This window comes from Chenopodium quinoa, unplaced genomic scaffold, assembly GCF_001683475.1.
Source record: "Chenopodium quinoa cultivar QQ74 unplaced genomic scaffold, ASM168347v1, whole genome shotgun sequence".
Taxonomy (NCBI): Eukaryota; Viridiplantae; Streptophyta; class Magnoliopsida; order Caryophyllales; family Amaranthaceae; genus Chenopodium; species Chenopodium quinoa.
The window spans coordinates 354,111-378,485 of NW_018742372.1; the positions used below are offsets into that span (position 1 = coordinate 354,111).

General features: G+C 36.2%; 3 protein-coding genes across 6 annotated transcripts; 1 reads left to right on the top strand and 2 right to left on the bottom strand.

The window, feature by feature from the left end:
- The first annotated feature begins 7,903 nt into the window (after nt 1-7,903).
- LOC110696630 (putative F-box/kelch-repeat protein At3g17570) lies at nt 7,904-11,578 on the top strand. The gene is made up of 2 exons (XM_021873971.1): nt 7,904-8,409; nt 9,986-11,578. The coding sequence occupies exons 1-2, from the start codon at nt 8,404-8,406 to the stop codon at nt 11,141-11,143; spliced, it is 1,164 nt and encodes a 387-aa protein (XP_021729663.1). The 5' UTR covers nt 7,904-8,403; the 3' UTR covers nt 11,144-11,578.
- Nucleotides 11,579-12,326: 748 nt separating this feature from the next.
- Nucleotides 12,327-16,869, bottom strand: LOC110696637 (glutathionyl-hydroquinone reductase YqjG-like). Of its 4 annotated transcripts, XM_021873984.1 has the most exons (7): nt 16,709-16,869; nt 15,824-15,962; nt 13,973-14,191; nt 13,711-13,887; nt 13,393-13,617; nt 13,163-13,291; nt 12,327-12,857 (listed from the first exon to the last, which is right to left on the bottom strand). In XM_021873984.1, the coding sequence occupies exons 2-7, from the start codon at nt 15,884-15,886 to the stop codon at nt 12,624-12,626; spliced, it is 1,047 nt and encodes a 348-aa protein (XP_021729676.1). In that variant the 5' UTR covers nt 15,887-15,962; nt 16,709-16,869; the 3' UTR covers nt 12,327-12,623. The 4 variants fall into 4 exon arrangements, with proteins under 4 accessions (XP_021729676.1, XP_021729682.1, XP_021729692.1 ...); XM_021873990.1 differs by lacking the exon at nt 15,824-15,962 and having other exon boundaries at nt 16,709-16,858; XM_021874000.1 differs by lacking the exon at nt 15,824-15,962 and having other exon boundaries at nt 13,973-14,135; nt 16,709-16,854.
- A 2,687-nt stretch (nt 16,870-19,556) lies between these two features.
- LOC110696947 lies at nt 19,557-20,353 on the bottom strand. The gene is made up of 2 exons (XM_021874287.1): nt 19,804-20,353; nt 19,557-19,720 (listed from the first exon to the last, which is right to left on the bottom strand). Exons 1-2 carry the CDS (start codon nt 20,351-20,353, stop codon nt 19,557-19,559), a joined length of 714 nt encoding a protein of 237 aa, XP_021729979.1.
- Nucleotides 20,354-24,375: the final 4,022 nt, after the last annotated feature.

Here is a 24,375-nt window from a genome sequence, read left to right on the forward strand (position 1 = left end):
GAAGGATGTGGTATAATCGTCTCAGTGAATACCTTGTGAGAGAAGGGTTCAAGAACAACCAAATTAGTCCCTATGTTTTCATAAAGTGATCACAATCAGGATTCGCTATTATTGCAGTTTATGTTGATGATTTGAATATCATCGGAACCCCAAATGAACTTGAGAAAGCTGCAAAATACTTGATGAAAGAATTTGAGATGAAAGACCTTGGAAAAACTAAATTTTGCCTTGGATTGCTAATTGAGCACTTGAGTCTTGGTATTTTTGTCCATCAATCAAACTATACAGAAAGAATTTTGAAAATACTCTTCATGACAAAGTAACTCCAATCAACTTCCCAATGGTTGTTCGTTATTTGACCACAAGAAGAAAATGAAAAAAATCTTGGTCCAGAAGTACCATACTAAAGTGCAATTGGAGCCTTAATGTACTTAGCTAACAACACTAGACTTGACATAGCTTTCTCTATGAACTTGTTAGCCAGGCACATCAATGCACCAACATATAGGCATTGGAAGGGAGTCCGACACCTACTCCGGTACCTACGAGGGACACAAGACCTTAATCTATATTATCAACCGAAACAAGATGCTGCCCTCATTGGGTATGTCGAAGCTCGACATTTATCGGATCCTCAAAATGCCAAGTCACAAAATGGATATATGTTCACTTATGGCGGCATTGCAATTTCATGGAAATCAACAAAGCAGACATTGACTGCGACATCCTCAAATCATGCAGAGTTGATAGCTCTTTATGAAGCAGGACGAGGATGTGTATGGCTGAGGTCGATGATTAGTAATATCCAAGAAGAGTGTGGAATGAAAGCAATAACAGAAAATCCAACCACCATCTTTGAAGACAATACAACATGCATCTCTCAAGTAACTGAAGGATATATTAAGGGAGATAGGACAAAACATGTATCCCCAAAACTATTTTGCACACATGATCTGCAAAAGGATGAGGAAATAGATATCCAGCAAATTCAGTCTTGTGACAACCTTGCCGACCTGTTCACCAAATCACTTCCTTCCAAGAAATTTTAGCTATTAGTTCACAAAATTGGAATGTGAGATCTTCGTAAACTATGCTGAAATCAGGGGGAGTATTACATGCACTGCACTCTTTTTCCCTTCGATCAGGTTTTTATCCCACTAAGTTTTTCCTGACAAGGTTTCTAATGAGGCTATATATTAAAGCATATAATATTTTTTAGCTATAGTTTTATCTCATAAGGTTTTACCTAGCAAATTTCACGAGACAACCCATACTCCATTTCATGTGAACGTTCAAGGGGGAGTGTTGAGAATAAAAACAAAAATGAAGTTCACATGCATGTATGTAGCATTTATGACAATTATATGCACAAAGTGCAATAATGTTCAATATTATATTGTAATATTGTTCCTATACATAAAAACTCCATTCACATAGTAAAGAATGAAATAATTTTCCATCCATTCTACTTCACTTCTTATAAAATTTTCTCTTGATAAAGTTTCTTTTAACAAAAACATATTTTATGGTAAAATATATTTTTGTTATGTTAGTAAAATATATTTTTGTTATGTTAGTAAAAATTATGGTCAAATCTAATGCATAAATAGTGAAAAAAAGTCCAACATATCATGAAATACAAGGAAAACACGGACAAAAAATACATTAGCATGAAATGGGAATGTTCTGGTCCGAGGAGGATTACAAAGGCGAAGGCGAAAAGACAACAAATTAAAAAGGCATCAAAAAAATAAAACGCGGAATGGGAATGTATAGCACTGTCAAAACGGTTTGACAGTTCGGTTTCGGTTCGGTTTGAAATCGGTTCGGTTTGAAATCGGGTCGGTTTGAAATCGGTTCAAATGTCTTACGGGTCGGTTTCGGTTCGGTTTAAATAATTATCGGTTCGGTTCGGTTTCGGTTTATTCTTGAACGGTTTAAATTCGGTTCGGGTTATAAACGGTTCGGTTAGTAAACGATACAGTGCAAACGGGTTGCGGTTTGTTAACGGTTCGGTGTAAACGGTTTTTAACCCGGTTTAAATTCGGTTCGGGTTGTAAACGGTCCGGGTAGTAAACGGTTCGGTGCAAACGGGTTGCGGTTTGTTAACGGTTCGGTGTAAACGGTTTTTAACCCGGTTTAAATTTGGTTCGGGTTGTAAACGGTTCGGTGCAGACGGGTTGCGGTTTGTTAACGGTTCGGTGTAAATGGTTTTTAACCCGGTTTAAATTCGGTTCGGTTTGTAAACGGTGCGGGTTGTAAAAATTCCAGGTAGTAAACGGTTCGGTGCAGACGGGTTGCGGTTTGTTAACGGTTCGGTGTAAATGGTTATTATCCCGGTTCAAACAGTTTCAGGTTGGAAACGGTTCGGTTGTTTTTTGGTTTAGTTTTATTTTAGTTCGGTTATAACTGGTTCGGTTCGTTCACGGGTTTGGTTCTTCTACGATTTAACATTATTTAGATCGGTTTTATTTCAGATTTACTAAATTACGGTTCGAGTCTGTTTTTGATTTCAAAAAATTTTGTACTACTTTCTAACTTTTTGCTAGTTAACAAGTTTTATATCAAGCCGAGACTTCATCACTTCATATTGAGGCATCATATTATATGCAAATTCTCATTAATTTTATAAATACATATCATGTTATGATTTAAGTTTAGCTATACTGATCTTACTAGTTTATTATGAAGTAGATTATAAAAGTTTAGTGCATTAATGTATTATTGTTTTACTATCAGATTATTATCTGCTTCTGATTTGATCATTTAGTTAATAGTGTCATAATCATGATTTGATGAGTTGTTGTGACATCGAAATTTGCAATTTGGTATTCGATACTTAATTAGTCAACAAGACTGATAATTAAGACTCGTTTATCATTATATATTTGCATAAAGTTATACATGAAGATATTACAGAGTAGTTTGATTTGTATAATGAAAGAAAACATTAATGAAGAAGAAGGTAATGTTGATTCCTTCAATCGATTATACAGATACATAACATATAACCATCTCATATTCTCATAGTTAGATATTATTAGTATAAAGGGATGAGAAACATAAGATTATTATATTTTTGTATATCCTTTACTGGTTTACCCTTAAGGCTTAAGTCACTATTAGTAATTAGTAATTACTTAATTAGACTAACAAGTTAATCAGAAAGAGTAACTTTTAACTTGAGTCTAGTAGATCAAATACTGAAATGGTATTAGTATATTACCGAGTATGATAGTCTAGTACGCTGCTAATCTGTTATGCAGCTATGCTAAATTGACAATTGCTCATATAGTCATATTAGTCAATCACTCATGTAGACATAACTCATATCTAATTAAGTAATTTGTATTTATGTACTAATCTACTAGTCAACTATATCATTTATAAGTTTACACGATTACAAGTGTATTGCTTATAGGTACAGCTAAACTGATATAAATATAACCATATAACAAATCCGTAGTACTTCTAACTCTCTAAGATATGACATCATTATTTATTGAACAATTTTCGATTTTTTATTAATCGCAACGCCTAGAAATTACACGCTAACCGATTCACATTTTATAATTTAAAGAACTTAATATTTTAATGTGTGTGTTAAAAAAAATTATAAAAGCTGATATTATGAAGGTGAATATCGTTTTATCGGGATCCGAGAAATGTAATTAGTTTTTTTTTAAGTCATGTAATTAATTAATTGTATAAAAGTTTGTTTAATGTTATTAAAATAAAATTAAAAATTTTGATTTTTACAAAGTGGAAAATTAATTTCATTTTTTTGGTTGACAATTTCAACAAAATATGGTGGGAAATTTCCCTCCAAAAACCAAAAGGAAAAACACATTTTAGATTTAGAATTTAGATATTTTGATTCTTTAATAATTAAATAAACATGTGGTTCATATATTATGCAAAAGAGAAAAAAAAAAAAAAAAAAAGTGAAACGTGAAACTGTGAAAGACTGAAAGGCAATTAGGTTCTTCATTCATCCTCTTCATTCATCCTCTTCATTCCACAGCATTCACCGTTCTTCTTCTTCATCCTCAAATCGAAGCGTTGAATCCTCACTCACTCTCAAGTTCTCAACTCTCAAGCTCTGAACTCTTAGCCTTCAATAGCTCAAAGGTAAATTTTAGTTAATTGTTTTTGTTTTCGTTTCGTTTTTTTCGATTTTTTTTCGATCTCTCCATTCTCGTTTTTTTTTTTCATTCTCCAGTTCTCCATCTTCAAATCTTCCTCTCCTTCAAGCCGTCACTGCTCAAAGGTAATTTTATGTTAATTTTTTTGTTTTCATTTCGGTTTTATGTTGCTGATTCGTTGTTTGCAGGATTTGCATGTCTTTATTTTTTGATTTTTACTTCTGATTTGTTCATATAATTTCTGATTTTTTGATGTTGTTCATGTAATTTTTAATTTTATTGTTCTTGTTGTTCATTTAATTTCTGATTTTTTAATTTTATTGTTCTTGTTGTTCATTTTTTGTTATATCTATTTGTGAGGTGTTCTGGCCTTACCAGCTTTGGCTATGCTCAGTTCTGATCAGGGTTGTGGTTGTAGTACCATGAGCAACAATTGAGTTGATTTGGTTACCTTATTCATGCTCGTGGTTTCTTTTCGTGTTATTAATTGTGCTTGGTTTTTTTCAGGCTGCTGTGTTGTTGCTGGTCTGCCTTTGTGACTGTTTGCTGTTTGTTGAGCATTTAAAATGTATGGCTTTGTCTATAATGCTCTATTAGTCTTCAAATATACTGAATGCTATCCTTTGTTCTATCAGCTGCATTGTTCTCTCATTAGTGTTTCTGTTTATGTGGGTTAATGCTGAATGCTAGCAGGATTTTTTGATTTAAGTTTGGGTTTTGTTTTGTTGCAAAAGTGCAAGTGCATTCAGATAGGAGTTGTCTAATAGTGTTTAGTATATTTTAGGACTGAATTGTAGATGGACTACCTCAGCTTAGAGCATGTAGTACTAGCTAGGGTCTGTCCTGTGCTGCTGCTGTTCTAATGTCTGGCCAGATCTGCTAGATGTACAAGGCTAGATTGTAGGATCTGCTGGGTGTTTTCTGCCCTGTTCAGAGCAGAGTCTTTCTGGCCATGGTTTGTGCTGTCCTAGTTGATGTCTCTGCTGCAGGCTGGGTGCTGGGGTTGGTTGCTGCTGGTTTTCTAGGGTATTGCAGCTGTGGTTTTGCTGTCGTCTTGTGTTAGCTGGGCTGTGTTGTCTGTCTGTTGCTGGGCTAGGTTGCTGGTGTGCTTTGCTTGAAGCAAGCAGGTCCGGAGCTGCTGTGTTAATTTGCCTATTTTTTTTTATTTGCCCTTAATTTGCCTTTTTTTCACTTGATTTATACTGTTGTGTTTTTGTTTTTTCAGCAATGGAGCAAGAGTTTATTGGTTTTGATGAGGATTCTACTGTAAAGAATCAAGATTCTACTGTTCAGAATCAAGATTCTACTCAACGTACCACTAGTGGTAGTAAGCGTGGACGAACATCAGATGTTTGGAGGTATTACACCTTTTTTGATAAGATGGTTGGTCTTGCTCCGATAAAATATGCTCGATGCAATGTTTGCGGTAATGAATATAAAACTCCAGGTAATGCTGGTACTTCAACTTGTAAAGCTCATACTAAGACATGCATGAATAAAAATCCACACCATCCTGGAAATCATGAAAGTGGTGTTGAGCTCCTGTTTAATCAAACACGTCATTTACAATTGCTTGCTAGAGCTATAATTTTGCATTCCTATCCTTTAAGTATTGTGGAGCATCATGGCCTTAGGGAAGTTTTTACGAATTTGAACCCCAACGTGAATCATGTGTGTAGAAACACTATTTTGAAACATTGTATTGATGAGCATGATAAGTTTAAGTCTTTGTTGTTGCAATCTTTTTCGGGAATTGAAGGTAGAGTTAGCTTCACTTGTGACTTGTGGACAGCATGTACTAATCGAGGTTATCTTACTTTAACGGCACATTATGTTGATAAAAATTGGTGTCTTAGGTCTAAAATTCTGAATTTTAGATATTGTGGTCCTCCTCATACTGGTGTTGAGGTAGAAAAATTTGTGTTAAAACTTATTGGGGAGTGGAACCTTCAGGGTAAAGCTTTTGCAATGACGCTTGATAATGCTCGATCCATGGATGTTATGGTTAACCTTTTGAAGAAAGATTTAGTGTTGACTTCTCCTCTTCCTTGTAATGGTAAATTTTTTCATATTCGATGTTCAGCTCATGTCTTGAACATTATTGTTCAAAGAGGTTTAAAAGAAGTTGATAGTAGTGTTCAAAAATTGCGTGAGGTTTGTAAATATATTGATTCTTCAGATTCTAGACTCACTCAATTTGAGCATGCTCTTCATGAGGTTAACTGTGTGTTTAATGGAAAGTTACGTCTTGATGTTGTGACTTGTTGGAATGCCACATATACGATGATTCGAAAAGCTTTGGAAGCAAAGGAAGCCTTGAAATTGGTTATTGATAGGTTTATAGGTTATGAATTCAAACTTTCGAATGATGAATGGGATACCCTTACTAAAATATGTAATTTCCTAAAGCCATTTCATGAAATCACTGTGTTATTTTCTGGTTCAGAATATCCTACTGCAAATTTGTATTTTGCTAGTGTTTTAAAAATTGAGCACACAATAAGTAAAGCCCATATAGATCCTAAACTTGCACCCATGGCAAAAGTTATGCTTGAAAAGTTTGAGGGCTATTGGGATGAATATAGTTTGATCCTATCAATTGCTATTGTTCTTGATCCTCGTTATAAGCTTGTTCGAGTGATGAAGATGTTAAAAGTGCTTTATGTTGATGAGGCATGTGTTGAAAAGGCGAAGGTGATTAAAGATGCTCTTTTGGAGTTGTATAACTTTTATTCTTCTTTGTCTTCCGGTTTTACATCAAGTACAAATGCTCCACCCTCCATCCCAGCTGTTATCGAAAATTCAAATAGTCACTTGGATGATGATATATTCAAGGTATTCAATTTCTGATTATTGTGGTTTACAAAATTAATAATTTTATGTTTTAATTTTATTATTTAATAAAAGCATTTTGTTTGAACTTTTCTAGTATGTTGATAATGATGATGATGAGGAGGATGACACATCAAATCGGCCATCGATGGAGATTGATTCTTATTTGTGTACTCCTCGACAACCAATTTATGAAGGGCAGAAGTACGATGTTCTTAAGTATTGGGAATCTCAAAGTAGTGTGTACCCCATATTAGCTGTTATGGCTAGGGATGTTTTGGCCATTCCTATTACATCGGTAGCCTCAGAGTCTTCTTTTAGCATGGGTGGTCGTATTTTAAACAAGTATAGGAGTGCGCTTTTGCCTAAGAATGTTGAGGCGTTGGTGACCACACAAAATTGGTTACGTGGTTATGATTGTGATATTGAAGAAGACGTCCTTGAAATTGGTAAAGAAGTGATAGATGAAAGTTTTGCATCTAATTAAGAAGACATGGATGTTGTATTGTAGTGAACTGGTGATGCTTAATATATATTGTGTTGCTTCATTGCTAAAATGTTTTAATCTCATAGAACAAGTATTAATAGTTTTAGTCACATTACATATTGATATGTTGTTCCTTTTTTTATCTCGAGTTATTGGTTATTATTTATGTCCCGCTAAATATTCATCTTGACCTGCAACCGACTCACTTCGTAAATGATCTGCATCGACCCACACTGACCCACCCAATAACCACTCCTAGTAGTAAGTAGTTTGTAAACGGTTCGATTTATAAGGATTCGGTTCATAAACAGTTCGGTTTATAAATGGTTCGGTTTATAAACGGTCCGGTTTATAAACGGTTCGGTTTGTAAACGGTTCGGTTTGTAAACGGTTCGGTTTGTAAACGGTTCGGTTTATAACGGTTTTTATGCCAGTTTAAACGGTTTCGGGTTAGAAACGGTTCGGTTTATTTTCGGTTCGGTTTCCTTTCCAGTTCGGTTTAGATTTGGTTCGGTTCTAAAACGGTTTAACATTACTCGGATCGGTTCGGTTTCGGGTTTACTAAAATGCGGTTCGGGTCGGTTTTCGGTTTCAAAAAATCGGTTTTTAATCGGTTCGGTTCTCATTCGAATCGGTTTGAATCGGTTCGGTTTCACCGGTTCGGTTCGGTTTTTGACAGTGCTAGGAATGTACTATACAAAGAAAACACGGACAAAAAATACATTAGCATGAAATGGGAATGTTCTGGTCCGAGGAGGATTACAAAGGCGAAGGCGAAAAGACAACAAATTAAAAAGGCATCAAAAAATAAAACGCTAGAATACATAGTGGCAGGGACTGGCAGCTTTACATAGTGCCAGCCTTTTGGAGTAGCTCATTGCTGCAAAACCCACTTCTTCCTTTCTCTCCTCTTTTTCCATTAACCCCAAATCACCTGCTATGGAGGTACTAAGCTCATCATCTTCAATATTATTTCATCTCGTTTTTCCTTGCGAGTTTTCTTCAATAAAGCATTTGTCTGTTTTTTTTTTTTTTTAGTTTGGGTATTTTTTTCATTTTAGGTGAAAGTTTGATATATAGGTGTTATAATAAACTCTTAAAAGTGAGATAAAAACGGGAAAAAATATGTCTTTTATAAATTTTACCTTGTTTGTTTGAATATGACTTTGGGAAAACAGAGTTTTTTTTTTTAATTTTTAATTTTTGTGTGTGTGTGGTTGTGCGAGATTTTGAGGTTTGACGTAGAATCTACTACGAAGTATGATTATTGCTTTGTTTCTGAAAATAAATGATTATTACATTTGCACATTAATATCCCATTTTGTTGGTCACATTCTCTACAAAGTGAGTAACTATGTACCCCATCCATTTTTAAACAATGTTTCCATTTACATTTATCATTGCAAATATCTCTATTTATCCATTATTAAAATTAGATATTAGTAGTATAACCTTTTTTTTTTTTTTTTTTTTTTTTTTTTTTCTTATACATAGACAAATTTTAGAAGATTTTTATACCAGTATCATAAGTTTTATTTTTTATTTTTTATTTTTTTTGAAGCAACCAGTATCATAAGATTTCAGATGGATGAAGTAGTAATTTATTTATTTATTTATTTTTAAATACTCACTTTCCATTTTTATTCGATTTTTTTATTTAATGTTACTCTTTCAACTCTGCAATAATGATATATTTTTACAATTTTATCGTAATTTATTTTACACAAACCCACATTTTTCAATATTTTTCTTAAATTGCGCATCCATAATAAATAAGTAGAACATAGAATGGCGACATTGTTAGGCATAAAACACAACATTAATTACTCCGATGCATGATTAGCTAATAGTACCAATTTAGTGAATGTATAATGCTAAAACCTTGAACGTTTTACACATAGATCTTTGTTGTAGGAGTCTTTCACAATTATCAACAAGATATTATATTCTATTTGCATTGATATTTATTAGATCTTAAATAGGACTACAATGAACGGAAGGACTAAGGTTCTAGCCCTTTTGTTAACCAGGAATAAGGCATAATGTATATCCAACATCATCTAACTCCGTTCAACAAAGTAGCTTTGTTTGGATGATGAGAGTTAATGATGTCTACTTTAGTTCTTATTCATGGGTCATGTTTCATTTATTGTGCATGTTTTGTGTTAGAGTGAATGTAATGAGGGGACAGTGAAGTCTCACATAGTAAGTGCTAAAGAATAGGATTTCAAAGATGCAATATATTTGATCACTTAACTAGAGCACCGTTAATCTTAGTGCACCAGCATTAATTTTTCATTCAGCTGCTTAATATGCATCTTATAAGGAATGTATATTACTCAGTCATCTTATGAAGAGCAAGTAGATCTCTGTCCTAACTCTGAAAATACTCTTGCATATCTTAATGTATAAGAAGTACTAGCTAGCACTTGTTAATTCTTTTTTATAAGATGATAGTCTTGATAAGAAATTTTGATTACTATCAGATTTTTGTCGCTGAATATTGCAATGTACATTTCAGGATATGGATCTTTGTTTACTGAACACTGATATCTCATATAATATACTGTCTCGACTGCCTGCTGATATATTGGTCCAGCTGAAGATGGTCTCAAAAGGGTGGCAGCACTTCATTGCAGATCCTGACTTCATGCGCTTGCAGATGAAGATGGCAGAACCAATTTTGATTTCAGGATACTTCTTCCAGGAAAAGTATCTGTACTGTGATATCGATGTTGAAAAGCTCAGTTACATTCCCATTAAAGCCAAGGAAACCAAAATTTATCAGAATATCCTAGAGTTTTTGCCTGAGAAGGTTACTATTTTGGGATCAAGCAATGGTCTAGTCTGCTGTAGGAGTTGTATCCCTTCTCCCGACCCATTGATATACATCTGCAATCCTGTGAGTAAGAAATGGATGACTGTGAAGTGGGATAGAATCAACAGGAAGGACTATATTGCTTTCTCCTTCGAACCATCTTCTACTTCCTCCATGAATGAGAACACAGACTATAATCTAGTTAGGGTGTTTGAAGTTGATGTGCATACTCCTGGGAAGGAAGAATTCTACTTCACTTTTGAAACATACAATTGGGAAAGAAGGGTATGGGTTAAATCTAAGGAAATTTGTCATTGTGAAGATTCTTTGTGCATCACCAAATATGTTTTGGTTAAGGGTATTTTATACTGGCTGACAGATGGTCACATACTTCTTATGTTCGACATTGCAAATGAGCTCTCTTTGCTCATTACTCTCCCTATTCCTTTCACTGAAGGTAAGCTCCCTGAAATTTGTCTTGGAGAATCTGATGGAGAGCTGCATTGTGTAGTGGTATCACCGGAAGGACTTATGATTTGGGCCCTTGAGGACTGTTTCAGCTCCAACTGGGACCTCAGGTCGTTCATATCCTTCGAGGTGATGGAAGAAGAAAATCCACAATATCTATGCAATTTGGCAGAAAGAGTTTCAACATCTGTTGGAGAAAAAGTCCCATGGATGCAACTTTTGGCGTTCAAAGATGGCAAACTGTTCTTAAGGGTCTCCAATTCTGCCTACTCTTTTGACATTCAGACAAGGAGGATTTGTTTTCTGTGTGACATGCTTGATCTTGGTCATGAATTTGTTGGTGCAACAGTGGTTCCGTATTCTGTCACTATGGCATCAGTGGCTGATTCCTAGATGGTTTATCTGCCCCTTCTTATTTTTGGGTACATGCATATTGCAACTACGCAATTGGTGTTACTAGGTTCTACCTGTTAAATAGTTACTAGCCTTTTGTTCCTAAAATACTGCATATGGCTGCCAAAATTCTGTTGAAAAATCGCAGTTTTTCAGAGAAGTCACGTACATTTAGTAGTAAATGTGGTTGATGCAGTAATCTTATTGTTCCAGAACATACTGTATACGGCTGCTGCCAAAAATCTGGTGTAGAATCCGTAGTTTTTGAGAAAAGTCACAGTACATTTGGTCGATTAATGTGGTTAATGTAGTAATCTTTTGCAGCCTTATCTATTTTAATGGAATGCTAGACTTAAGTGAAGTGAAACATCGTTGTCACAATCATGCTCATTTCGACATTCACTTTTATGTTAGCTAACAATGAGTATGCATGTCTTAATGTCTGCATGTAACCCGAATGGACATGTATCTTTAGTTAGTTTGCTAAGGGTTAAGCTGCGCTGTATGCTGATAAGTAAGCATTGTCTCATTAAGATGTTTTAAAGGTGATTATGTGTTGTAAGTGTGAAGTAGTAGTAAACTTCTCTAAATATTGGTGATTGCCGACAATTTGTTCTCCGTACATCTCTAGCAAACGTTCATAAGAATGTCTTCTGTTAGTTTTTTTTACTCAATTTTGCTAGCATTTAAACAAAAAAATGATGCATCAGTTTGTTCTACATCCCTTCTCTTTTTCTTGTGGTTAAAGATAAGAATGACAGACATCGACAGTATGTAGTCTGCAAACAAGGTTTATGGATATGGCACGAGTATATTGCAGAAGGGTGAGTACTCCGACTAGTAAACAAGCCAATTTCATGTAATACGAGTGAGGAGAGGCCTCACATACTGGTAGGATTGTGATCAAATAAAATTCCAAAAGCTAAATGATCATGTTCTATACATATGCTTGTCCTTTGTTTGCCTAGTCTTGCTAATATTTCAAAATTTCATAATGGTTTAGACTTAGGATATATGCATAATGCATTGAACACTGGTACACATTCAGGTGTCAAACTCACCACTTCCTGAAATCTAGAATTTTGCATGTTTCAAATGTCGGTTCTTGTGTTCGAGTACTAAAACACACCAAGAAGAGTTGAAATGAAATCAAGAGTCCAAGAAGATGGAAAAAAAATAAAAATGATAACCAAACAAAGAAATCGATTATGATCATTTTTGCAACCATTACTAATCAAAGTATACACACCAACTCAATATGAATAAGAGAAACTATTTACTTAGAGATATTACTATGCACAAGAACATGCACCTTACTCGTACTGTTAAAAAAGAGAAATCACACATAATCCTAACAGAGAAGGCCATTATTTAAGGTTTAGATGGCTAGATGCTACCTCTTGACTGTAGTCGAAAGTAAAGAAAGAAGAAAAGCTTTATTTTTATTTTAGCAGGGATTTAACAATACTTTTCTAACATCTTAGAGAGAAAACCTTTCTCTATCATGGGGTGCAGAGTAGTCAATATTGGGGCCTTGAGGAATGATCCCATAAGGATTAATGGAAGTATGACTTTGATAATAGTGCTTCTTAATGTGATCCATGTACACTGTGTTGCTCATGCCAGGAATTTGGAAGATCTCTTTTGTGTAATTGAACAAGTTTGGGTACTCGCGCAGCAATTTCTTGTTGCATTTGAAGTGAACAGCATACACCTGTGAACAAAGTAAATTTAATTCTAAGTGAAGAGCAACTCCAGACAGAAATGAATGAATGAAAAACATTTTAAAGAACAACATTGAAAATTACATCAAATTTACATTTGTTAATGAGAAAAAAATGGCTTGGTCACCTTTATCATTTTGATGTATGGTAGCTTTGGAGTATGGAGTACATAAAATTCATGCCTCTAAATAGTACACAATTTTGAAAATTAACTAATGACGATAATCAATGACTTAAACATGGAAGGCAGTAGGACTAGCATTGATGAATCATCTGCTACGCATGGTCAGTTTACCTCATCAAATCTTATTAAGGTTACGAATAAACGTATATCTGCTTCAGTCAGTGAGCTGCCACATAAATATCGCTGTTTAGCAAGTATCTCTTCGCATTTGTCCAGCGCTTTATACAATTTGTCAACAGCCTAGGAAATGGATCAAAATCATCAGAATTCAGAACATATATTGGAAGCCAACAAAACAAAGATGGATCATAGGTGACATTAAAATAAGGAACGGTGTTTACCTGATCATATGGTTCTTGCTTTGTGGAAAATCCACATCTGTAGACACCATTGTTGATTCTATCATATATCCATTCGTTAACCTCATCAACTCGAGCTCGCAGATGCTGGGGATAAAGGTCCAAATCCCCATTCTCTGCTATATCATTGAACTCGGAGTTTAACATGCGAATAATTTCTGCGCTTTCATTGCTTACAATTGTCTCAAGTTTCTTGTCCCAAAGGACCTGTGGAAACCAATTCGTGAATCAATTGACAATTTGACACGGTAAGAAACCTATTATAAAGATGTCATAGAATGAAAAATGAATGATACATACAGGCACTGTATATTTGCCAGAGTAATTAGCACTTGCAAGGTCATAAAGGTCTCTGATAGTCTTTAAACCATTCAAAGGGTCTGGCTCAGCACCTGGTTCTTCTGTATCAGAGGCAGGGAAAACCCATCCCATATGTGCATCACCTTCCTTTGTTCTTTCCCATTTGGGTTTGACTGACTGCAAGTGCAAGGAAACGTCATACTAAGCTAGGGTACTTGCACTAACAAGCAATTGTTTTAGCAAATATAGACATCCATGTTACCGTGAAACTTATTGCTTTATCAAGCCTTTTTATCTTCACGAAAGAAAGGCACCTGGATGCCCAAGGACAAGCATAAGATATGTATAGATGATATCTTCCAGACTCAGGCAGAAAGGTCGACCCTTGATCTCTTGAAATAAAATTACGAAATATTGAAGGAGACCTAACAAAAGCACCAGATTTTTCTATCTCATCAACTGCAGTTCGGGCCATAGTACACTGATGATTTATAAAAACTAGTTAGCAGCGTTTCTGACATTTGAAAGAATACAGTTCACTTTGGACCTAAGTATGTGGAAAGAGAGAGTAGATGTGGAGAGACAAAAAGAAATAGTTCATTGTTTTAAAGGGTCAGTTCATTGTTTGGTATTCTGTAATATATAATTGATGCACACTACTCTACTGCACACATAATATGAATAGCAAGTACAAATTAAACTATTCAAAAGATCAGGACTTGAGGCATGCACAGAGCAAGGCAACACGATCATTCTACAATCATAGCATGGTACTGGTACAAGGTTCCTTTCACTTTTCCCTACTACTAATGTATTTGCCCCTTTTTCTTACCTACTTTCATCAGGAGGCAGCTCGGATTCTAAGCAATGTACACCCCCACCCCCCCCCCCCCAAAAGAAAGGTGTACAATTGAGCTTCTATTTAGACCTGAATATCAAACAAATTACTGTAGAAGAATGTAGGTGAAATTTTCATTCACTCTGTGCTATTGAGTAGCAGCATGTATCATTAAACTAAAGAGGATCATCTACGAGTTTGCCATGAACTGGTTATATGTTTGACTCTCTAACTAGACAGTATGGCATTATGCAAATGATTGTTTATTAAGTCTGTCTTTTCTCTATGTCAGGTGTAGTGTACAGTCCAGCTTTAATTAGGATATGCTAGGAACCCTTACAATAGACCAGGTATTCAACAAATATTTTTTTTCTCTAAGTCAGGTGTAGTACGTGTACAGTCCAGCTTTAATTATGTGCATAACCCACATAAGCACAATTAGACCAGGTATTCAACAATTTTTTTTTTTTCAGAAAATGAGGGGAAATTTTAACGCTCCTGAAGCAATTAAAACATTAATTGGAAACTTGCAGCATGTTTTGCTGTAAGTGTTTACAAGTTTAAGCACTTTAATCAATTCCTAGCAGCCTGGACCAGGACGTAAGTAGAAAAAATACAAAATTTAAAGCTGATCGCTTTTACTTCATTCTAATCTCTTCATGATGATTGCTTTAAGCAATGTGATCCTTGGTATAATGGATAAGTGACGTAGAGACACAGTCAATTAATTACTATACCCAGTTTGACCTATAGCTGATGAAGTAGATGAAAACCTCGAATCTTCTATCACCTCAGCACAGTTAGATCAATCTCGTAACTTTCAACTCTAGTATATACCTTAAGTCTATTATAAATTTATAATTTATATATAGCAAATTTGCAACCAATTACTTCCATTCATATAAATCATATTGGCTAAGGTCTCCATGATTAATGAGGTTTGGATATCAAGTACACAATAAGGAGGATATCACGTACTCTACAACTATGGGTAGAGGTACTTCCTCCAAAAACGATGCCTAAATAGAATACCACAGCAATTTGTCCTTCATGTCAATGACTTTTCAATTTCATATGAAGGATGAAGTGGTTATAATTTTCACTTTAGGACATAAAATATTTTTAGGTTAGAAAATTTTGAACCAGCTAAAATGGTTTCATAGCATTTCTAAGGCGCTCTGCAGCTTGTCGTACAGATGATTGAACGCGATAGGGCTAATGCAAATATAGACTCAGTGCCTATACACGCCACTGATTTGGTAAAGGGATTCATACCAGAGATGGTCTCAACAACCTGGGTGTAACCAGTGGAAGAGAGAGTCTTACAACGGAGCTCATTTTCTCAAGTTGCCTCTAGGTGTTCAGTTTACGCCAAATGTCTACAGCTAGGCTAGGATTAATAACACCCCCTTGTCTGAGAAATATGGCAAAAAATTGTAGCAACTAATTAGAAAAAAGGCGGAAGGACAGCAACTTTGGTGATGCTGTCTTGACTCTTAAACATTGACATCAGCCAAAGCTATGCAGCTAATTAAAAACCCGACTTAAAATTCAGAATTCGTTGTTACACAAGTCTTGTACGAAAGCGTTGGGGTTAACATTCTCATAGAAGTCTCAATTCTAATAGAAATTGGGTTCAACATTGGGGTTAACATTCTCATAGAAGTCTCAATTCTCATAGAAATTGGGTTTAACAATGGGGTTAACGTTGGGGTTAATATTCTCATACGAAAGCATTGGGGTTAACGTTTTCACAGAAGTCCCTATTCTCATAGAATTGGGGTTAACATTCTCATACGAAAGCATTGGGGTTAACACTCTCATAGAATTGCGACCCTTCTGATTTATATACGATACAAATAAAGAAATTGCAGCTCAGAATCTAAAATTCTAATGCAACAAAATCGGCCACAAAAATCCTCCATCGATCAAGAATTTCGATATCTTGACAGAAATTTACATACACCATAATTCTGTTTACTTTTTCACAGTAGTAAAAGTTAAGTGATTCAGACATAACAATAACAAGTATGCAATATGTTTATAATCAATTAAAGCAATAAAAAAGTAATAAGCTCATGTAATTGAGTACAAGAAAATCTTAAACAGAAAGAATCAGATAATAGTTGATTTAACAAGAATGAAAACTTAGAAAAATACCCAGTAAAAATTCTGTTGATCTTTTCTGGTTGCTTTCCAAAACAGAGGGAGAAAGAGGAGGCTTAGGAGAAGAGAAGAGAAGAATTGGTGGATAACTTCATTAATTTGGAGTCATTTTATATTACTTTGCTGTTAGGCCGCCAGTGACACTGTTTTTGCTTTAAAGGAAGCTGCTTTGTCCCTTTCATTTTTGACTTTCTGATGCCCTTTTTCTGCGAGAAATTTTGATGGCTTGAGGTCATTCATGACTCGATCCGTTTTGAGGAGTGAGGAGATGCATGATGTGATGGGGTTTGACTCCTCACAGCCCCCCGTTACTGTGATAGAGTGGGGTCCTCTCTTGTAGTTTACTATTAAAAATAAAATAAAAAAAATGTCTCAATTCGTTTTTTTGGACAGACTGATATTTTTTGCAGATGGAGCGTTACAGATAGTACATGTCTCAACAGATGATCAATTTGCTGATTTTTTCTCAAAGTCGTCTAGATCGTACCATTGTTAAAAGGTTGTCTAGATTTTTTATTAAGGAAAAAAGTTGTCTAAATCAAACTTCCTCAACCATTGTCCATTTGAGTTTTATTTTTTTGAATGTGAGAAAGCTGGCTTGAGGGAAAGAGAAACGGACAATCAGCAATCAAGAAGAATAGACCAACGAGTTAATCGACAATTAAGGCATTAAAATGGTCATTGTAACAACCAGCCGTTAATAATCAATCCCCAACAATCAGAAAATAATGTAACTAATTACAATATTTTAAAGGAAAAATTCATGGCAATAATCCGACCTTTTGCCCATTCTTTTTTAATAATCCGACCTTTGGATTATTATTTAATAATCCGACCTTAGGGGGTCTTCAATTATTATTGGTCCCTACAGGCTGCCTGACTTGTTGTAGCCGGTATTAGTCCTACGTGGCTTCCAAAGGTGATTTCCCTTTATATTTATTTTGATTTTTGTTTAAAATGCCACATCCCTTAATTGTTGGGTCTTCTTCTTCTTTTCTCTGTTTCCTCTCTTCCTTAAACGACATTGATGCTCTCAAATTCCCCCCTCTATTGTCACTGAAATTTGGTTGCAATGGCTAGTAGGAGGCACATTGGGTCAAGTGGATCATCTTCGTCAAGATCAGTTGGTTAAGGTTCGCCAAAATTGAAGTGCAAATGTGGTGTAGAAGTTGTAATTCGGACGGTGAGGAATGGCGATAATGTGGGTATGAAGTTCTATGGATGCCCTAAATGGCCTGTAAGTGTGGTGGGAAGTGACATTTTTTTTTGTTTTTGCTATTGAACTTAAGATAATTACATTGGGAAAATTGAATTAGGGTTTTAAAATTCAATTGATTTTGGGTGTTTTTTTTTTCTTTTTTTTTACAGGAGGGTGATTGTGGATTCTTTCAGTGGGTTAATGCTAACAAATTAGATGTTGAAGATCTAGGATTCCAGGTGTTTGAAAGAGATACTCTACTTGCTGAAAAAGAGATTGAAATTGATTTCATGAAGGAGCAGTTGAAAAAAGTAGAGAAGAATTTGGGAATAAAGGAGGATGAGTTGAATGATACCAAAATGGAGCTTTGCCACACTAGAATTAAACTAATGAATGCGTCAAGGAATGAAAAAAACTTCTCCATTGCTTTGTTTGTGTCATGGATTTTCTTTGGTTTTCTTTTAGTGTATTTGAAGGCATGACAGTGATGTTGTGCAGATGATAGTTAGTTAGAATGAATAAGTTAGTTTAGGCAGATGATGTTGGGCATTTGTGACATGTATGGTCAAAATAGCCATTAGATTATGCAAGATATGTATGCTGCAATGATTTGATGAATAAAAGGAATTTATTTTGACAAAAATTTGCTTACAACTTCAATTATCATATAGAACTGAACACATTATAGTTGTTATATTGAACATAATAAGTTCACAATGTTTAGTCCAAAAGACACAAAATGAACCCTGCCATGGTTCATGCCATTTCAAAGTAATATGCATATTGACTTCTATAAGCCAACATGCCCAAACAAACTGTTCCCAAAAGCTTACAGAAACAAAGTGCAAACACTGAATGAGTTAATTACACCAAAAGTGAGTCACTGTTCATGCCACTACTTAGATGACTATTGACTTGGTTGATGTAAGGTGGAAAGTTGACTTTCTTGACTGCACTGGAACCAGGCCATAGCTGATGTTGTTCTCCTTTGATTGGCTTGGCTCTGCACACAGATACAACAACTAACATTAGTATAACATTAATTGCAAGCTAAATCAAACACACAGAAAGTGATAACATAAAGGCACTTACACTAGTCCTTGTAGATCCATCTGATGCAATGAATACACCTACACCTTCTGGGACCTGAACAGTTATAACACATCACCAATTAAGCAACAAAAAGTTACAACAATAAGCTATGTACAACTAAGAAAATATACTTGGTTCCTTCCTCTACCTCTGGTACTACCCCTGCCCCTTCCTACTCCCCTGTTCCCACTTGAAGCACCTCTGCTAGAACTAGCAACATCTGAACCCCTTCCCCTTCCAGCATTGACAGCATCACCTCCTGTACCCCTTCCACCCCTTGATCCCCTACCCATTAATATTGTTCTTCCTCCTCTACCAAGTATGCTAGGTTGAGCTATTAATGAGTGGTGGGTTGTATCAATTTGTTGCCTAGAAGAGGGTGTAGCATGAGTGGATTGCACAGATGTTGGTGTAGGTTGAGGTGCAACTGCAGCATCCTTGCGAGGCCTCCCTCTAGCCCTTTTTGGAGCAGGTTCAGGTGGTTGTACATTGTCCTTGTTAGGGCACTTTCTTTTATTATGTCCTTTTAATTGGCAGAGGAAACAAGTCATTTCAATCCCTGTTCTTGTCAAGGAACCAGATTTTTTTGGGGTTCTCATGTGGATCTTTGATTCGATTTTTCCTTGGCCTCCCTGGACCAATTTTGATTGGTGGAGGATCAATAGGCATAGACACCACTGGCCAGTGTCTTTCACCTTGAATTGGTGGAATGGAGCCTAACAAAATCCATAAAAGAAAGGCATTAGTTCACAACAAAAACCAGAAAAGAAAGGCTAAAATGCATTCCTTAAGGGTTTACCTACATACACTGACAAATAAGTGTCCCTGTAGTAGCATTTATCCACAAACAACTCAGGTTCCTTGCCCAGAAAGTATATGGAAGCCACTGCATGGCAACATGGGATGCCAAGCATATCCCATTTCCTACAAGTACAACTCCTTCTTTCCAAATCCACCACTAGCTGATCCAAGTTATAATTCACATTGAAAAGGGTTTCAGAGGAAGGAATTACTTCACATTGTGCAGCCTTTGCCTTCTCAGCTTCCAGCTTGGCTTTAATTCTTGGAAAAAGTATTGAGGTGGCTTTCATCATAGCTTGCCTTTTCACCACCAATCTCTGCATCAAAGTACCTCTTATGTCTTCTAACATGTACAGCAAATGCTTGGTCCTTGCTTGAAAGATGTACCCATTGAATGTCTCTGCTATGTTTGAAGTAATTGCATCAGTCTTGACTGCAGGATTCAGAAAAGCTCTGCAGAATAATTCAGGCCTATGCAATTTGAAGTCATTGGCTGCATCCACATTCAACTCAGCAAGCTCCTGAAGTCCTTCATTGTAATCAACCATATTGTATGCCTTTGCGATTCTCTAAAACAACAATTTCAGCTCATCTCCTTTATACTTCTTGTGCCAGTGAGCAAATATGTGTTTAGAACAGTGTCTATGCTCTGCCTTAGGCAGAACAGTTGAGATACTATGCACTATGCTCTGTCAAATTAGAAAACAACCAATACAAAATTCAATTAATCATACAATAGGCAAAGTATATACAATTAGCTCATCTAAAGAATGAAGTATACCTGATGCTCATCAGAAATGATTGAGATCCCTTCTCCTTCTTCCAGATTTAGACAACCAGCAAGTTTCATGAAGAACCACTCCCAGTTGGAGTTGTTTTCACCTTCAACAACAGCCCAGCACACTGGGAACATCTGGTCATTACTGTCCTTGCCAACAGCAGCCAACAGTTGACCCCCCATAAAGGTCTTCAAAAAACAGGCATCCACTGCCAAGACCTTCCTACAACCTTGCATCCACCCAGTTTTCAAACCTTCAAAACATATGAACAGTCTCTGGAAAATTGGAGGAGAAGCCTGCTTTTTAGTGTCAGTTACAAGCTCCAAATCTGTTCCAGGACTGCATTCCTCTATTGCCTTCAAATACCCTCCTAGCTTGTTGTAGTGGTCATGCATTGACCCATGTAACAGTTTATGGGCTGTGTACTTAACTGTGTAGGCAAAGTATTTGGTGACCAACATCCTATATGCCTTCCTTACACACTCAATAATCTCTTTTACTGGCCAATGTGGCCTGGCTTTAAACACATCTAGATATTTCTTTGTAATAAAACTTGATTTTAGCTGCCTGTTCCTCTTCATATTTCTCTGACAAGTGTGAACACCTTTCACTGTCTTCACAATGTTGTAGCTCTCCTACTATCCCAAGAAGCATACACATAGAATGGACAGCTTTCTGTGCATTTGACACCAAACCTCTGAGATCTGTTTTTGTTACTCATAATAATACTCACATCTCTCCCTGCAACACTCCATACTTTGCTACAGCATCCTTGAAATCCTCTCTATTTGCAAATTTCTGCCCAACTTTCCACTCAAAAGTTGCAAATTCTGTTTCTCTAGACACTAATAGACCCAATCTTTTTCTCCTTATAGGAATCAAGTCTTCCTCACCACTATCAGGTGGGGTATGAATTTCCTCATCACTCTCTTCATAATCACTCAGGGGGCCAGAAGGTTCACCAGCTCCAGCTTCCCCAACCTGCTGCTGTATGCTTACGCCCTCAGCTCCAACTTCCCCAACCTCCTGTTGTATGCTTACACCCTTAACTGCTTCAGATTGGATTATCCTTGCAATATCAACAAGCTAGGCAGTTGTATCCCTTACCCTTTGCCTAGCTATGTTGTATTCTTCATCCTCACTATCAGACTGATACTGTAGCTCCTCATTCAAAATCTCTTCAGTCTCCTTCTCATACTCATCCTCTGCCTCCTTATCATCATAATGCTCTTCACCTATATCAGCACCAACATCATAATCCTCTTCACCTATATCAACACCACCATCAAACTCTACATGTAACACATCCACCTCCCCACTGTCATCTGTATACACTTCTCCAAAGAAAGGCTGGCTACTAACTCCTTTTCCTTTGTCAACTTATGGGTTGTAACTAGGGTCAGCAGTGTCACTATCACTGCTAAAATCTGGTATCAAGTCATTAATGGGGATAGGGCTATCAGGCCTTGAATCTTCCCACTCAAAACTGTTAACAAGGTTATTTTCTGTGTTTGCAACTGCTATGGAAGAGGGAGTGGGCTGAGATATTTCAAATGTGGTATTAGGTTTTATAACATACTTTATTCTACATGTACTTTGGGTAGATTGGGTAATGGTTGGTGGATTGGGAATAACTTCAGTGGGAGCATCTTTTTTTGGAATTGATGAGCTGTCAAGGGCTTTTTGGGAAGGTTCATCAATAATCAATGGCTAACTTTTGTTTCTTGGACTAGACCTAACTGGTGGTCCCCTCTTTATTGGTAGTTTCTTTTTTCTCACAGTTTTGGGCTGAGTCTGTTTTGAGGAAGCAGGTTGTAGTTCAGTAGGAAAGAGTATTGGGTCATTCTCACCATGCAAAGCATAAACCTCCACCCCCCGTGCTTCTCTGCCACCTGTATCATTTCCCTCATACTATCATCATCAGTCACCCTCCTCAAACCATCCACCATACTAAGTCCAGGAACTAAGTATAAAAACCCCTGAATTCTACCATCATATCTAGCACACTTCATAACCAACTCCACAAGATAAAAGGAGCATATTTCATTAGGGTCTACACTAAAAGTTCTACCTTTCCCATTCATATAACACAACCCACCATTGTCAAGCTTCTGACACACCCCTCCATGCCACATTTTCAAGGTTATTTTATTACTTGATTTACGACCCATACCTAAATTAACAGGAACTATAGCACAATCAACATTCAACAAAAACCAACAACACAACAAAAACCTAGCACAATCAACAAAAACCAACAACAACACAACAAAAACCTAGCATTTAGGATTCGAACTCAATTAACATAAACCAACAACAATAATCACAACATAAGACAAGCAAACCACAATTCACTCCCACAATTCGCAAAATCATCAATTTCGAGTTTAATTGTTTAAGGTTCGACATACACTTGCAAAATTAGAAAAATTTCAGGCGTACATTAGGGTTCAAAACTTACCTTGAATGGAGTTCTTTGCAGTCCAAATATCAACGACAATGACAGCTTCACACTTTAGGGCACTGTACTCAACTGGTTGAAGCTTCAATTATGACTGACGAACTTCTTTTGCAGGCTCTATTCAAGTGAGTAATGAGGAGTTCTTTCAAACATTAACGAGGGTGGTTGGGAGGAGGGAGAGATGACTTGGCATCTTTTTTAAAGAAATTAGAGAACCAAATGCCACGTCAGAATGCTTAACCTTGTTAGCCGGTTACAAGTAAAAGGGGACCAATAATAATTGAAGACCCCCTAAGGTCGGATTATTAAATAATAATCCAAAGGTCGGATTATTAAAAAAGAATGGGAAAAAGGTCAAATTATTGCCATTAATTTTTCCTATTTTAAAAAGGATATTAGCACAAAAGAGAAAAATAAATCGCCAAAAAAATAGAGGGCCTATAGCCGAGGGAGCCCCAGTTCCTCATTATGAAAAACACTTTTGTTTCTCATAATGACATTTTGGAAAATAATGTGATGTTTTTCACTGGTGGGGACCGCGTGTGTATCATGAGTGGGAGCCCCAAATCTTGACACATACTCCGTGAGAAACAAAACTTATTTCTCACAATTAGAAACAGAGAATTATCCCCAATAGCCCACCCACACATCACATTACCCAAGTCCCAGGGCCAAGCCGACTAGCTTGACGTGCATGTGGGGTACAACAACCCACCTCCCTCTTTCCCAACTAAGAGCAACATCCTCTACACTAAGAGGATGTACATTCTTGGGCTCAATGTCTGACGCATGGAAGCTCACCCAAACAATGTTTATTTTTTTTTTTCTTTACTCATCAACATGTGGCCACTATAAATAGACACGTGGCACTCCATTTGCATTAATGAGAGGATTAATCGAGGATCAGATCCTTATTGACGTGGAAGGAAATAAAGGATGAGAAAAGTAAAAGGATGGAGAAAGTAGGGTATATAAAAAGAGAAAGTGAGGTGTTAAGAAAGTAGGGTATATAAAAGTGTAAATTAGAAGATGAGGATGAGGATGAGGAGATTGTTGTTATTGCTCTAACGACTATTAAAGTGCTCCAATATTTAAATATAGGAAAAACATTCCTTTTCTTTTATGTTGGATTTTTTTCTCACTTTTGTTCTCTAATATCTTTGTTTTTTACATCAAGAATTTCTATCATGTTGAAGATAATATTAATGTATCCTCTTGGTATTATCTCATTGTCTCATTGACCATTGTTGTGATTTATTCACCTCGATTAGCGGCTTGTGATAGTGTTTGACAGATTATTGGTGCTTAGGTAATTATCGTAACCTATGTG